The sequence below is a fragment of the Bombina bombina genome, chromosome 4, assembly GCF_027579735.1.
Source record: "Bombina bombina isolate aBomBom1 chromosome 4, aBomBom1.pri, whole genome shotgun sequence".
Lineage (NCBI taxonomy): Eukaryota > Metazoa > Chordata > Amphibia > Anura > Bombinatoridae > Bombina > Bombina bombina.
Window position 1 is genome coordinate 559,173,363 of NC_069502.1, and position 15,915 is coordinate 559,189,277.

The 15,915-nt window shown below is 38.3% G+C and overlaps 1 protein-coding gene across 2 annotated transcripts in view; it reads right to left on the bottom strand.

Annotated features, from left to right (window-relative positions):
• RARS2 (arginyl-tRNA synthetase 2, mitochondrial) overlaps positions 1 to 15,915 on the bottom strand; it is a 227,136-nt gene that overhangs the window by 176,861 nt on the left and 34,360 nt on the right. For both annotated transcript variants that reach the window (XM_053710526.1, XM_053710525.1), the window contains exons 8-9: positions 6,244 to 6,320; positions 5,022 to 5,180 (exon numbers count right to left, since the gene is read on the bottom strand). In XM_053710526.1, the coding sequence (XP_053566501.1) occupies positions 5,022 to 5,180; positions 6,244 to 6,320 (236 nt within the window). The remainder of the gene's footprint in view (positions 1 to 5,021; positions 5,181 to 6,243; positions 6,321 to 15,915) is intronic.

Consider the following 15,915-nt stretch of genomic DNA (forward strand, 5'->3'; position numbering starts at 1 on the left):
CGTATGCACGGAGCTTGATGCCCCGTGTTTCTGGCGAGTCATCAGACTCGCCAGAAACATTAGTTATGAAGCAGCGGTCACAAAGACCGCTGCTCCATAACCTGTCCGCCTGCTCTGAGCAGGCGGACAGACATCGCCGGAAATCAACCCGATCGAGTACGATCGGGTTGATTGACACCCCCCTGCTGGCGGCCGTTTGGCCGCGAGTCTGCAGGGGGCGGCGTTGCACCAGCAGCTCTTGTGAGCTGCTGGTGCAATGCTGAATACGGCGAGCGTATTGCTCGCCGTATTGAGCGAGGTCTGGCAGACCTGATCCGCAGTGTCGGATCAGGTCCGCCAGACCTTGATAACTATAGTCCAATGTGTCTAATCCATACATTTCATAAGATCATCCAATATGGTGTGGTCTGATAATTTCAGTGTGCTTTGACCATGCTCAAAACAATCATTTAATTCCAAAAAGTCTTGGAATACTTGCCAATGAATCAAATAGGCCGGTTTGGCATTTTATCAAGTCCTTTAAGACGTCAAATTCAAGTGAAAAATGGGCCCTGCTGAAAAGTATTGAGAAAATGGATGGTGAACAGGACTGTTCCATGTTATGTACAGGGCCTTTTTGCTTAGCAAAACAGTTTGTTTTTGGTGCCAACAAACTGTGGAAAATGGCTCAGATTTGTAAAGTGCTGGAAAATATAGAAGCCTTGATTGTGATCAACCGTATAAATAAAATGTTCAAACACATTAGAGAATTTATTTTTGCATATTTATGCCCCTTTAATTAGCCATGTTTATGTTTTATATGTATTAAACGCACTCGTCATTTTCTGTGGCCAAAAACAATGTTACAATACTTAAAGGGATAGTAAACCCATTTTTTCTCTCTTTCATGATTCAGATAGAGCACGCAATTCTAAGCAACTGTCTAATTTACTCCTATTATCAAATTTTCTTCATTCTCTTGGTATCTTTATTTGAAAAGCAGGAATGTAAGCTTAAGCGCCAACCCATTTTTGGTTGAGAACCTGGGTTGCACTTGCTTATTGGTTTGCTAAATGCAGCCAACAATCACAAGCGCTAGCCAGGGTCTGAAACAAAAGATGGGCCGGCTCCTTAGCTGATATTCCTACTTTTTCAAATAAAGATACCAAGAGAACAAAGAAAAATTTATAATAGGGGCAAATTAGAAAGTTGCTTAAAATAGAATGAACTATCTGAATCATGAAAGAAAAAAAAAAAAAAAACTTTTCAATTTTCTTACCAGGGCTATTTTTACATTTCTGTGGTGTTTGTGTGTAGCTGTAATTTTCCTCTTACTCATTTACTGTACCCATACATATTATATACCATTTTTCTCGCCATTAAATGGAATTTCTAAAGATGCCATTATTTTCATCATATCTTATAATTTACTATAAAAAAATATATAAAATATGATGAAAAAATGGAAAAACACACACTTTTTTTTTTAACTTTGACTCCCAAAATCTGTTACACATCTACAACCACTAAAAAACACCCATGCTAAATAGTTTTTAAATTTTGTACTGAGTTTAGAAATACCCAATGTTTACATGTTCTTTGCTGTTTTTGCAAGTTATAGGGCAATAAGTACAAGTAGCACTTTGCTATTTCCAAACCATTTTTCTTTTCAAAATTAGTGATATGGTTACATTTTAACACTGATATCTTTCAGGAATCCCTGAATAACCCTTCACATGTATATATTTTTAAAAGAAGACAACCTAAGGTATTAAACTTGGGGTATTGCGACTCTTTTCATGCAACAATTTTAGAACTTATAAAAAATAGAACAGTGAAATTAAAAATCTGGCACAGTAAAAGTAAAAAAACAAAAACAAACTCAGTAATAGTAAATGTAACCAACCCCCCCTCCAAAATAAAAAAACCGTCAAATGTAAGAAAAAATTAAAAAATTTACCAGTATGTGATACCGCTTGAAGCAGTCCCCAATGCAGAGTCCAGGCTGTCCAGGGCAATCAGGACAGTAAACAATGGTGTCCTTTCTCTGCCCCCTCTTGGTACAGACTCTGCATTTTTACTGAGGATTCTGCTTAGCCGTAGTAGGGGTACTTAGAAAATAAAATGGGTAGCCCCAACTCTGCTCTCTCTCCCATCACCGCCTGGGGAGCAGGTGCATCTTGGTACAAAATCCCTGAAATGATCTTGAGTTGAAACTGTAAAAAACTCTGTTTCATTTCGGGGTTTGATTTTTTCAACAACAAAAAAGCGTTGTGGGTTGCAATCTTCATTAAGTAAACTGCAACCTTTTTGTACCAGGCCGTTGTCTTCCGAATAATTAGGTAGGGCTGCAGCAGCTGATCTGCTAGATCAACCCCACCCATATGTCGGTTATAAGCCTTGGTGCATACTGGCTTCATTGTGCTCTCAGCTCTGCCACGTACAGAGACCTCCACAGTCTTCTCTGTGTGGATGGTGGTAAGAAGGTATACATCCTTCTTGTCTCTGTACTTAACTGCCAACAGCTCCTCTTGGCGCAGAGCTGAGGTCTCCCCCCTTCATAGCCGGGTGCGTGCAAGTTGTCCTGGGAAACCTGCACGTTTTTTTCGAATTGTACCGCAAGCTACTGTATCAAATCAATACAGTAGCTTGAACCAAAGGACACTTGTATACATATTATCTAAATACAGTTGGTACCCTTTGTTCATCAGGGGTAATATCAGGTCCCAGACAATCTTGCCAGTGGTTCCCATATGTTCTGGGCGAACTGGAGGGTCAAGGTGGATATCCTTTCCCTCGTACACCCAGAAGGCCTGAGTATACCCAGTCTCGCTCTCACAGAGCTTATACACCTTTACTCCATACCTGGAGCTCTTGGAAGGAATATACTGCTTGAATCCCAGCCTTCCCTTATACTTCATCAGGGATTCATCAACTTATATATTTCTTCCAGGTGTATAAGCCTCTGTAAACCTGGCAGCAAAGTTGGTAATCAGGGGGCAGATTTTATACAGCCTGTCAAACTGGGGCTGCTCCCTAGTCGGGCACAGGATGTTGTCGCTGAAGTGCATGAAATGTAGAATCATTTCATACCTCTTCCTTGAGATACACTGGGAGAAAATGTGGGTAGAGCAAATGGGGTTAATGCTCCAGTAGGAGCGGATGGAGGGTTTCTTTATGAAGCCCATCAGCATAGTCAATGCTCAGAATTTTTTAAATTCTGGCACATGGATGGGGGCCATTGTTGCTTTGCCAAAAGTGTCAGGCCTTGCAGCACGGAACTGATGGTCATATAAATTAGTTTGGGCGACAATGTTCCCCAATACATCATTGCCCAGAAACATCTCCATAAACTGTTGGGGGCTAAATCCTGCCACATCCACATTGATGCCAGGATTTGCAGTGAAGGGTGGGATATCTGGCCTCTGGTGATGAGGCGTTACCCACTCTTCAGCAGTAATGGCAGCTGAAGCAACACGTCTCCTTCTGGCAGGGGGGCTAAGGGGTTAAAGGGATATGAAACCCAAAAAGTTTATTTAGCGATTCAGACAGAGCATCCCATCCTAAAAAAGTTTCCAGTTTACATCTATTATCAAATTTGCTTCATTCCTATGATATTCTGTGTTGAAGAGATACCTAGGTAGGCATCTGGAGCACTACATGGCTGCTGCTATCTAGTGCTCTTGCAAATAAATAACATTCTTGCAAAACTGCTGCCATATAGTGTTCCAGAAATATACCGGCTCCTAAGCAAATGTCCCTGCTTTTCAACAAAAGATACCAAAAGAACAAAGAAAAAATAATAACAGAAGTAAATTACAACGTTGTTTAAAATTGCATGCTCTATCTGAATCATGAAAGAAAATTTTGGGTTTCATATCCCTTTAAATTATCCATAGGAAGCACATTTATTGTAAGCAACCACTTGAGATAAAACATAAAATACTGTAACATGGTTATCCAATTTTGGGACTAGTGTATATAGCAATGTTATGTATTTTTTTTTTACTGGAAATCTTAACCTTTTAAAGCCGTTATGCCGTTCCATTCCGTCATAATTAGACTGGGCTTTAAAGCCGTTATGACGGAATGGAACGTCATAACTAACGGCTGTCCTGAAGCCTTCTGTGCTTCAGGGATTTAATCGCGGTCTGGAGGGCGTTCCTAGGATTGTAGGGACGCCCCCCAGATGCGATCCAATAATTGAAATCTCGCGATCGTATGCACGATCGCGTAGTTTCAATTTGTCTACATCGGAACAGTTGTTCCGATGTAGGCACTTTAACCCTGTCACGAAAGGGTTAATTAGAATTACATTTGAAACAAAAACAACAACAACAACAACAACATTACACAAAGCATCTACATAGCTGTATAAATATTTTTACTTTACTTTTATTAATTTATAAAGTATTTACAGCAACAAGTGAGGTGCAGAGCCAAATACGTTTTACAGCTCTTCAGCAATGAGTTATTCTCAATCACTTAACAGAACAAAGAAGAATGGATTAAAAAAACAAGGTTGGAGAGGAGGTCACTGTAATATGACTGCTGTTACTTTAAAATATGCATTGTATCTGAAATACTAGCTTTTTAGAGTTTGCTTACAAATCTCATGCCACTTTAGTTTTGACTTGACTGTCCCTTTAAATATGTATAAAATTAAAATCAGTTCTGGGAACTGCTGTTGAGAATCAATGTTTTAGTAAGTAATCATTTTAGATGCATAGCTTTGTAACCAGCAGATAATACTGAGAAGGAAACTGGACCTCTTTCACTTAAACAAAACAAAAAAAAAGTATTTCTGTTTAAATCGCAACCCCCAGTGCTTTTCTTGTGAGATTGAAATTAATGTTGGATTGAAATATCACTACATTTACAATGTTAACACTTAAACAACATTTTCAACACGGATGTTATGATTGGTTCTGATATTCAAACACAAGTATTTTCACCTAGCTTTAGAAATAAAACAAAATATTTTTGATAGGGAAAAATAAAGATTTTGCCTCCTTTATCCTGTTAAAATTATGAAAACTTACTTCATAGACTTTGGCATACTCCTGTATGCTTAGGTCTCTAAAGTGTTGCCAAAGAGAGAGAGCTTGTGGATCTCCTCGTTCAAGTTTCAGCATAAACTCTTGGGCAGATAACTTAATATCTCCATCTTCTTCTGCTTTCTCGTTAACTTTAACATATACCTGAAAAAAACAATACTTACAGAGTAAAAGCAATTGGTGAGGTCTGCAAATAGCTGTGTATTTCTATTATTAAAGTGGAGTAAAATGCACATTGCATTATTTTTCATTCTGGGTTTTTCAAGTTGAATACTGACAGATAGCACATAAGTTGAATACTGACAGATAGCACATACGTTGAATACTGACAGATAGCACATAAGTTGAATACTGACAGATAGCACATAAGTTGAATACTGACAGATAGCACATAAGTTGAATACTGACAGATAGCACATAAGTTGAATACTGTACTATATACAGGGATGGCCATTTCCCCTAGTCTACTAGCTCCAGACTAGTAAAACATTTCTGAAGGCAAGTAAGAAATTAGCCTTTTCCCTATACTAGTGCTTTTTGTCCAGGCTAGCAAACTATAGTGATACATTTCCACCAGTAGCCAAGAGATTTATTTAACATATTTTTAACAAGTGAGTAATAAAGTTTGTTTTCTCTCTTGATAGACATAAAGGGATGTTAGTTGTGCATTAAAATTAGGGCTTTCTGAACTTCCCCATAGCTGTAAACTTAATGCAGAGAATTATGAAATAATTATATACACGTAAATGGATGAATTATAGCGTTAATACTGTACTGATTTACATATATTAAAGCAATCAAAGACAGACAGAAAACAAATAATACAAACACGTTTGCCCCCCCCCCAAGCTTTCACCTCTCAAAATGGTCTCTCTAAAGCTTTAATTATTAATATTTGTTTACGTATAAAGCGTCAACATTTTACGCAGCGCTGAACAAAAGGTATATTACTATCATGAGGGTACAATACAATAAAAACATACAATGAGACATTGTGTAAGATTACTACACTTACATTGACAAACAAAAGGAGAGGAGCACTCTGCCCTTGAGCACAATCAGTTGTGCTCAAGGGCACAACTGATTTCTGAGTTTCACTTTGGTATACTCAGAAATGCACTACATCTGATTTGGTGTTGATCAAAAGTCTTGAAAGGTTCTCAAGTACTCTGAGACCATGAATGAACTCTCTAATTGCAGTACTTACTTCAAAAAGGTGTTGCAGAGGATTAGCTTTAAGCTTCTCTTCACAACCAAATTTGTTAAAACCGGCTCCCAAAAGTCCTAATAAAAGAGAAAAGTGAAATATTATCTTTAGCACTTACAGTCCCTATATACGTGTAGGAATTGGAATATTTTTGTATACAGCAATGTCAAACTCTCATACTGATAAACAAAAACATAATCTATGTAAGAACTTACCTGATAAATTAATTTATTTTATAGTGGCAAGAGTCCATGAGCTAGTGACGTATGGGATATACATTCCTACCAGGAGTGGGCAAAGTTTCCCAAACCCCAAAATGCCTATAAATACACCTCCCACCACACACATAACTCAGTTTTAACGTATAGCCAAGTAGTGAGGTGTAAAAAGGAGTAAAAAAAAAAAGCATACAAAAAGAGGAACTAGAAAATTAATGTGCTTTTATACAAAAAAATCAAACCCACCAAAAAATAGGGTGGGTCTCATGGACTCTTGCCACTATGAAAGAAATGAATTTATCAGTTAAGTTCTTACATAAATTATGTTTTCTTTAATGTAAGTGGCAAGAGTCCATGAGCTAGTGACGTATGGGATATAATACCCAAGATGTGGAAATCCACAGAGTCAATAGAGAGGGAGGGATAAAATAAAAACAGCTATCTTCGCTGAAAAAAATAAATCCAAATAATGATTAAGCTTTCTTAAATTTCAAAGAACTCAAATTATAAGCAAAAGAATCAAACCGGGACAACTGCAAATACATCAAAATGGTAAAATTTAGTAAATGTATGCAAAGAAGACCAAGTTGCTTGCTTTGAAAATCTGATCAACTGAAGCTCCATTCTTGAAAGCACAAGAAGTGTCAACTGATCTCGTAGAATGAGCTGTAATTCTTTGAGGGGGAGACTGCCCCGTCTCCAAATAAGCCTTGTAAATCAAAAGTTTTAACCAAGATGTCAAAAAAATGGCAGAGGCTTTCTGACCTTTCCTGGAACCAGAAAACATAACAAATAAACTAGAAGTCTTCTTGAAATCCTTGGTAGCATCAACATATTATTTCAAAGCTCTAACCACATCCAAAGAATGTAGAGATCTCTCAAGAGAATTCTTAGGATTAGGACACAAAGAAGGAAAAACAATTTCCCTACTAATGTTGCTAGAATTCACAACTTTAGGTAAGAATTTAAACGAAGTCCGTAAAACCACTTTATCTTGATGGAATATCAGATAAGGAGACTCACAAAAGAGAGCCAACAACTCAGAAACTCTTCTAGCAGAAGAGATAGCCAAAATAAATAACACTTTCCAAGAAAGTAGTTTAATGTCCAAAGAATGCATAGGCTCAAATGGAGGAGCCTGCAAAATCCTTAAAACCAAAATAAGACTCCAAGTAGGAGAAATACTTAATAACAGGTTTGATACGAACCAAAGCCTGGACAAAACAATGTTTAGCAATCTTTCTATGAAATAAAACAGAAAGAGCAGAGATTTGTCCTTTCAAAGTATTTGCAGACAAACTCTTATCCAAACCATCCTGACAAAACTGTAAAATCCGAGGAATTCTAAAAGAATGGCAAGAAAAATTATGAGAGGAGCACCATGAAATATAGGTTTTCCAAACCCGATAATAAATCTTCCTTGAAACAGACTTACGAGCCTGTAACATAGTGTTAATCACTGAGTTAGAGAAACCTTTATGACTACGAGATAAGCGTTCAATTTCCATACCTTCAAATTTAGAGATCCTGATGGAAAAACAGTCATTGAGACAGAAGGTCTGGCCTTAAAGGAAGTGGCCAAGGCTGGAAACTGGACATCCGGACAAGATCCGCATACCAGAACCTGTGAGGCCATGCCAGTGCTATCAAAAACACATGAGATTGTTCCATAATGAAGAACTAGAGGCGGAAAAATTTAAGCAGGTTGGTAAAACCAAGGAACTGCTAATGCATCCACCATCTCTGCCTGTGGATCCTTGGATCTGGAAAGATATCTGGGAAGTTTCTTGTTCAAACGAGAGCCCATCAAATCTATTTCTGGAAGACCCCACATGTGTACAATCTGAAGAAACACATCCGGATGGAGACCACTTCCCCAAGTGCAAAGTCTGCCGACTGAGATAATCCGCTTCCCAATTGTCTATACCTGGAACATGAATCACAGAAATTAGACAAGAGTTGGACTCCGCCCAAAAAAGTATCCAAGATACTTCTTTCATTGCTAAACAGCTGCGAGTCCTTCCCTGATGATTGACATATGCCACTGTTGTGACATTGTCTGTCTTAAAACGAAGAAAAAGTTCTCTCCTTAACAGAGGCCAAGCCTGAAGAGCTCTGAAGATAGCACAGAGTTCTAAAATATTGATTGGTAACCTCACCTCTTGAGGTTTCCAAACACCTTGTGCAGTCAGAGACCCCCAAACAGCTCCCCAACCCATGAGACTTGCGTCTGTTGAGATCACAGACCAGGAAGGAGGAACAAAAGAGGCCCCTTGAACAATCCGATGATGGTCCAACCCCCATGATAGAGAGCGTTGAATGTTGTGATTTAAGTATATCAGCTGTGATATCCGAGTATAATCCCTGCACCATTGATCCAGCATGCAAAGCTGCAGAGGTCTCATATGAAAACGAGCAAAGGGGATCGCATCCGATGAAGAGAACGATAGACACTGAAGGTTTAGACAAGCTAATACCAATTTCATTAGTCTCTTGTCTGTTAAAGACAAAGTCATAGACACTGAATCTATCTGGAAACCTAAAAAGGTGACCTTTGAGGAATCAAGAAACTCTTTTGTAAATTGATCCTCCAACCATGTCTTTGAAGAAACGACACTAGTTGCTTCGTGTGAGATTCTACTAAATGAAAAGACTGAGCTAGTACCAAGATATCGGCCAAATAAGGAAACACCTCAATACCCTGCTCTCTGATTACAGATAGAAGGGCACAAGAACCTTCAAAAAGATTCTTGGAACTGTCGCTAGGCAAAATGGAAGAGCGACAAACTGGTAATGCTTGTCTAGAAAAGAGAATCTCAGAAACAGATAGTGGTCTGGATGAATTGGAATATGAAGATAAGCATCCTGTAAGTCTATTGTGAACATAAAATGCCCTTGCTGAACAAAAGGCAGAATAGTCCTTATAGTCACCATCTTGAAAGTTGGTACTCTTTTACAAAATGATTTAAAAGTTTCAGATCCAGAACTGGTCTGAAAGAATTCTCTTTCTTTGGGACAATGAATAGATTTGAATAGAACCTCAAACCCTGTTCCTTTAGAGTAACTGGAACAATCACCCCTGAAAGCTCTAGATCTGAAACACACTTCAGAAAAGCCTGAGCCTTCACAGGATTTGTTGGAACATGAGAAAGAAAGAATCTTCTCATGGGAGGTTTTATTCTGAAACCTATTCAATACCCTTGAGACACAATATTCTGAATCCACCGATTCTGAATGGAACCTGACCAAATTTCCTGAAATAATTTCAATCTGCCCCTCACCAGTTGAACCAGATTGAGGGCCGCACCTTCATGCAGTCTTGGGGGCTGGATTTAAAGATGGTCTCCAATTGGAACCAGAGGCCTTAGGGGAAGGAGTTGACTTTTGTTCCTTATTCTGACGAAAGGAACTAAAACGATTAGGAGCCTTAAATTTACCTTTAGACTTTTTATCTTGAGGTAAAAAACTCCTTTACCCCTAGTAATAGTAGAAATAATAGAATCCAATTGAGCACCAAATAGATTCTTACCCTGAAAAGACAAAGATAATAACCTAGATTTAGACACCATGTCAGCATTCCAAGATTTAAGCCATAAAGCTCTTCTGGCTAAAATAGCTAAAGACATAGATTTAACATCGATTTTAATAATGTCAAATATAGCATCACAATTTAAATGATTAGCATGTTGACGCAGAAGGATAATACTGGATAAATCATGATCTTCTACCTGACGAGCTAAACTATCCAACCAAAAAGTTGAAGCAGCAGCCACATCAGCCATAGAAATGGCAGGTCTAAGAATATAACCAGAATGCAAATAAGCTTTCCTTAGATAAGGTTCAATCTTTCTATCTAAAGGATCCTTAAAAGAAGTACCATCTTCCATAGGGAATAGTAGTACGCTTGGCAAGAGTGGAAATAGCCCCATCAACCTTAGGGACTTTTTCCCAAAACTCCAAACTAGCCACAGGTAAAGGATACGACTTCTTAAACCTAGAAGAAGGATTAAAAAAAGCACCAGGCTTAGACAATTCTTTAATAATCATATCAGAAACAGCATCTGAAATAAGAAAAACCTCAGGAGCAACCTTAGGAGGTTTAAAAACAGAATTTAAACATTTACTGTTTTTTTTTTTTTTTTTTATCAAGAGGTCTAGACTCTTCAATACCCAAAGTAACCACAACTTCATTTAACAAAGAGCGAATATAATCAATCTTAAACAGATAGGAAGATTTGTCAATTTCAGAATCTGAATCAGGATCCTCTGAACCAGAGAAATGTGATTATGCTGTCGGTCAATACAAAGCTCGTCATGAGAATTTTTAAAAGACCTTTTACGTTTATTTGAAGGCGGAATAGCAGACATAGCCTTATCTATAGCTGCAGCAATATAATCTTTAACATCTGCAGGAATATTAGGTACATTAGACGTTGAAGGAACAACAGACGATGTATTAGTACTAATAGAAACATTATCCACATGCAAAAGTTTATCATCATGACAGATGCCACATAATTGAGCTGAAGAAATAACATCAGTTAATTTACAAAAGACACACTTAGCTTTGGTAGAACTGTGTTCAGGCAGCATGGTTTCTACAGCAACATCAGAGACAGGATCAGACTAAGACATATTTCCAAATGTAAAAAGAAAAAAAACAACATTTAAACAAAATATCCAATTTCCTCATATTGCAGTTTCAGGAATGGGAAAAAATGCTTATGCTAAAGTAAAAAGCAATATGGTTCTTGAAAATATGAAGAGAACCAGAAGCAATAAAGGAAGAGGGGTAATATACAGAAACTTTTGGCGCCAAGTATGACGCAAAAGGAAGTACCCCCAAAAAAAATTGTGGCGCCAAGGCAAACATCAGGAAATGACGCAACTCGTGTTATAACAAGCGCAAAAACAACTCACGTCAACAAAGACGCAGGAAATTACGAAACTTGCTTCACCCTGAACGCAATTCCGCGGCAAAAAATTCTTTGCACCAAGAATGACGCCATAAAGAACAGCATTTTGCATCCTCGCGAGCCTAGTTCGCCCGCGAAAATTTTGGAAAATAAAGTCAAATTTGGAAAAAAACTGAACCCCAGGTAAGAAAAATAATCTTCCCAAATACAAATTCCATACTGAAACTGATAGACTGCAGAAAAGGGAAATATACATAGACATGACTCATGGCAAATATAAGTAAACACAAATATTTAAAACTTTATAACATAAAGTGCCAAACATAGCTGAGAGCTTACCGGAAGACACCCATCCACATATAGCAGATAGCCAAACCAGTACTGAAAAATATCAGCAGAGGTAATGGTATAGGAGTATAACGTCGATCTGAAAAGGGAAGCAGGAGATGAATCCCTGCAAATGATTACAGAGAGCCTTTGAAAGGATTTCCCATGGGTGAAACCACTAAATCAACAGGCAATACTCCCTTCACATCCCTCTGACAAACACTGTACTCTGAGAGGAATTGGGCTTCAGAATGCTTAGAAGCGCCTATCACAGGAGAAATCAAGCACAACTTACTTCACCACCTCCATAGGAGGCAAAGTTTGTAAAACTGAGTTATGTGTGTGGTGGGAGGTGTACGTATAGGCATTTTGAGGTTTGGGAAACTTTGCCCCCTCCTATACAGGAATGTATATCTCATACGTCACTAGCTCATGGACTCTTGCCACTTACATGACAGAAATCTGCTATAGCAATAAGATGCTAACAACAATGACACAATACACACACAGTATATTATATATATATATATATATATATATATATATATATATATATATATATATATATATATATATATATATATATATATATATACACACACACACACACACACATACATACACAAACTATCTCACAAAAGTGAGTACACCCCTCACATTATTGTAAATATTTTATATTGACAACACTGAAGAAATGACACTTTGCTACAATGTAAAGTAGTGAGTGTACAGCCTGCAAAACAGTGTAAGTTTGCTGTCCCCTCAAAATAACAACACACAGCCATCAATGTCTAAACCGTTGGCAACAAAAGTGAGTACACCCCTAAGTGGAAAGTGGAATTGGGCCCAAAGTGTCAATATTTTGTGTGGCCACCATTATTTTCCAGCACTGCCTTAACCCTCTTGGGCATGGAGATCACAAGAGCTTCACAGGATGCTACACTAGAGTCCTCTTCCACTCCTCCATGACGACATCACTGAGCTGGTGGATGTTAGAGACCTTGCGCTCCCCCACCTTCCGTTTGAGAATGCCCCACAGATGCTCAATAGGGTTTAGGTCTGGAGACATGCTTGACCAGTCCATCACCTTTACCCTCAACTTCTTTAGCAAGCAAGTGGTCGTCTTGGAGGTATGTTTGGGGTCGTTATCATGTTGAAATACTGCCCTGCGGCCCAGTCTCCAAAGGGAGGGGATCATGCTCTTCTTCAGTATGTCACAGTACATGTTGGCATTCATAGTTCCCTCAATGAATTGTAGCTCCCCAGTGCTGGCAACACTCATGCAGGCCCAGACCATGACACTCCCACCACCATGCTTGACTGTAGGCAAGACACACTTGTCTTTGTACTCCTCGCCTGATTGCCACCACACACGCTTGACACCATCTGAAACAAATAAGTTTATCTTGGTTTTATCAGAAAAATGTCCATGTCCTTAGTCTGCTTATCGTCAACAATCTGTTTGCGGGCTTTTTTGTGCATCATCTTTAGAAGAGGATTCCTTCTGGGACGACAGCCATGTAGACCAATTTGATGCAGTGTGCGGCATATGGTCTGAGCACTGACAGGCTGACCCCCCCACCCCTGCACCGCTCATATGCCTATTTCCCAAAGACAGCCTCTGGATATGACACTGAGCACATGCACTCAACTCCTTTGGTCGACCATGGCGAGGCCTGTTCTGAGTGGAACTTGTCCTGTGAAACCGCTGTATGGTCTTGCCCACCGTGCTGCAGTTCAGTTTCAGGGTCTTGGCAATCTTCTTATAGCCTAGGCCATCTTTATGTAAAGCAACGATTCTTTTTTTCAGATCCTCAAAGAGTTCTTTGCCATGAGGTGCCATGTTGAACTTCCAGTGAACAGTATTAGAATGTGTGTGAGAGCGATAACACCAAATTTAACACCTGCTCCCCAATCACACCTGAGACCTTGTAACACGAAAAAGTCAGATGACCCCGGGGAGGGAAAATGGCTAATTGGGCCCAATTTGGACATTTCCACTTAGGGGTGTACTCACTTTTGTTGCCAACGGTTTAGACATTAATGGCTGTGTGTTGAGTTATTTTGAGGAGACAGCACATTTACACTGTTATACAGGCTGTACACTCACTACTTTACATTGTAGCAAATTGTCATTTCTTCAGTGTTGTCACATGAAAAGATAATAAAATATTTACAAAAATCTAAAAATGTGAGGGGTGTACTCACTTTTGTGAGATACTGTGTATATATATATATATATATATATATATATATATATATATATATACATATATATATACACACACATACACATTTTAATATATAGTAGATTTTAAAGAAAAAACGAGTAGCAGTTGCTGAGCTATAAATATTTAAAAATCGCCTAATTTTTATATTGTTTGAACATGCTTAGAAGAAGGAAAAAAAATGAAAAAAAATGGTCAGTAGCGATTTGGAAGCAAAGGTTTCAAGACATTGACCTGTATGGCACTGTATCATGGAGGGCACTGAAGACTTGGTATCCTGTATCAGTCAGGGCGTTTCTAGAGAATCTGGCTCCCAGGGCAAAAATCCAAAATGCGCCCCCCTTACAGATTCTAAAGTCCCCCTCCTAGACCTTGCATGTCACTCTGTCATTTAGAGGTCAGCTCCACAGCAGCAGTGCACTACTGGGACCTAACTGAACACACCTGGTGAGCAAATGACAAGAGACAATGTGTGTTGTGGCCAACCACCAGTTAGCTCTTAGTAGTGCATTGCTGCTGCTAAGGATATGTACATATGCTTTTCAACAATGGATACCAAGAGAACAAGAATAATAGAATTGTCTTAAAATTCTATGGTGTATCCTGAATTATGAAAGTTTAATTTTGACTTTCCTATCCCTTTAAATATGTCCTTTTTCTACTACAATGGATTTTCCAAATATATTGATAATATCTAAAAATATATTTATATCTTGTACTAATTGCCATTATATTTATACTTTTCTTATAGCTATGCATATTTGTTTAATGCATATCAATCCCTTTAAATTCGTATCCAAAATGTATCTACAAAACTTCCAATAGACCTTAAAGGGATAGTAAACCCTAAAATGTTCTTTTATGATTCAGATAGAACATACAATTTTAAACAACTTTCCAATTTACTTCTACTATCAAATTTGCTTCATTCTCTTGTTATCCATTGCTGAATGGACAGCATTGCACTACTGACAGGAAGCTGAACACATATAGTTAGCCAATCACAAAAGACAAAATGTGGGCAGGCACCAATTAGCAGCAGGCCCCACTATTGTATGATATGTCCGTATTCATGTTTAACAAGGGATACTAAGAACAAAGCACATTTGAAAATAGAAGTAAATTTAAAAGTGTCTTAAAATTACATGCTCTATCTGAATCATGCAAGTTTAAAGGGACAGTAAACCTAAAAAATAATGTTATATAATTCTGCACATAGTGCAGAATTATATAACATTATTTTACTGCTATAGTAATAAAACCCTTTTTTCCTTTTTAATATTTAAAAAACATGCCGCTTTTACAGACCCGCTCTCTGCTGAGCGGGTCTGTTATTTTTAGTCAGCGCATCGGGCCAGCTGTATAGTCACAGCCCGGCCCGACCGCGCCATAAGATTAAGTGCAGCTCGCTCCTGTGACAGGAGCGAGCTGCACTTAGTGCTATGGCGCGGTCGGGCCGGGCTGTGACTATACAGCTGGCCCGATGCGCTGACTAAAAATAACAGACCCGCTCAGCAGAGAGCGGGTCTGTAAAAGCGGCATGTTTTTTAAATATTAAAAAGGAAAAAAGGGTTTTATTAGTATAGCAGTAAAATAATGTTATATAATTCTGCACTTTTTAGGTTTACTGACACTTTAATTTTGACTTTCCTATCACTTTAAAGTTGAACTTTGCAGAAAAGTCATCAGGATTGTAATATGTCACTGGGTGTATTTGTAACATATTTACATGATTCAGATAGGGCATGCAATTTAAAACAATTTTCCAAGTTACTTTTATCACCAATTTTGCTTTGTTCTCTTGGTATTCTTAGTTCACAGTTTGCAGAGGCTTAGATACAAGGTAACCACAGAGGTAAAAAGGGTATTCATATAACGGTGTTGGTTATGCAAACCTGGGGAATGGGTAATAAAGGGAATATCTATCTTTTAAAACAATAACAATTCTGGTGTAAACTGTTCCTTTAAAAAAAAAAAAGGTCC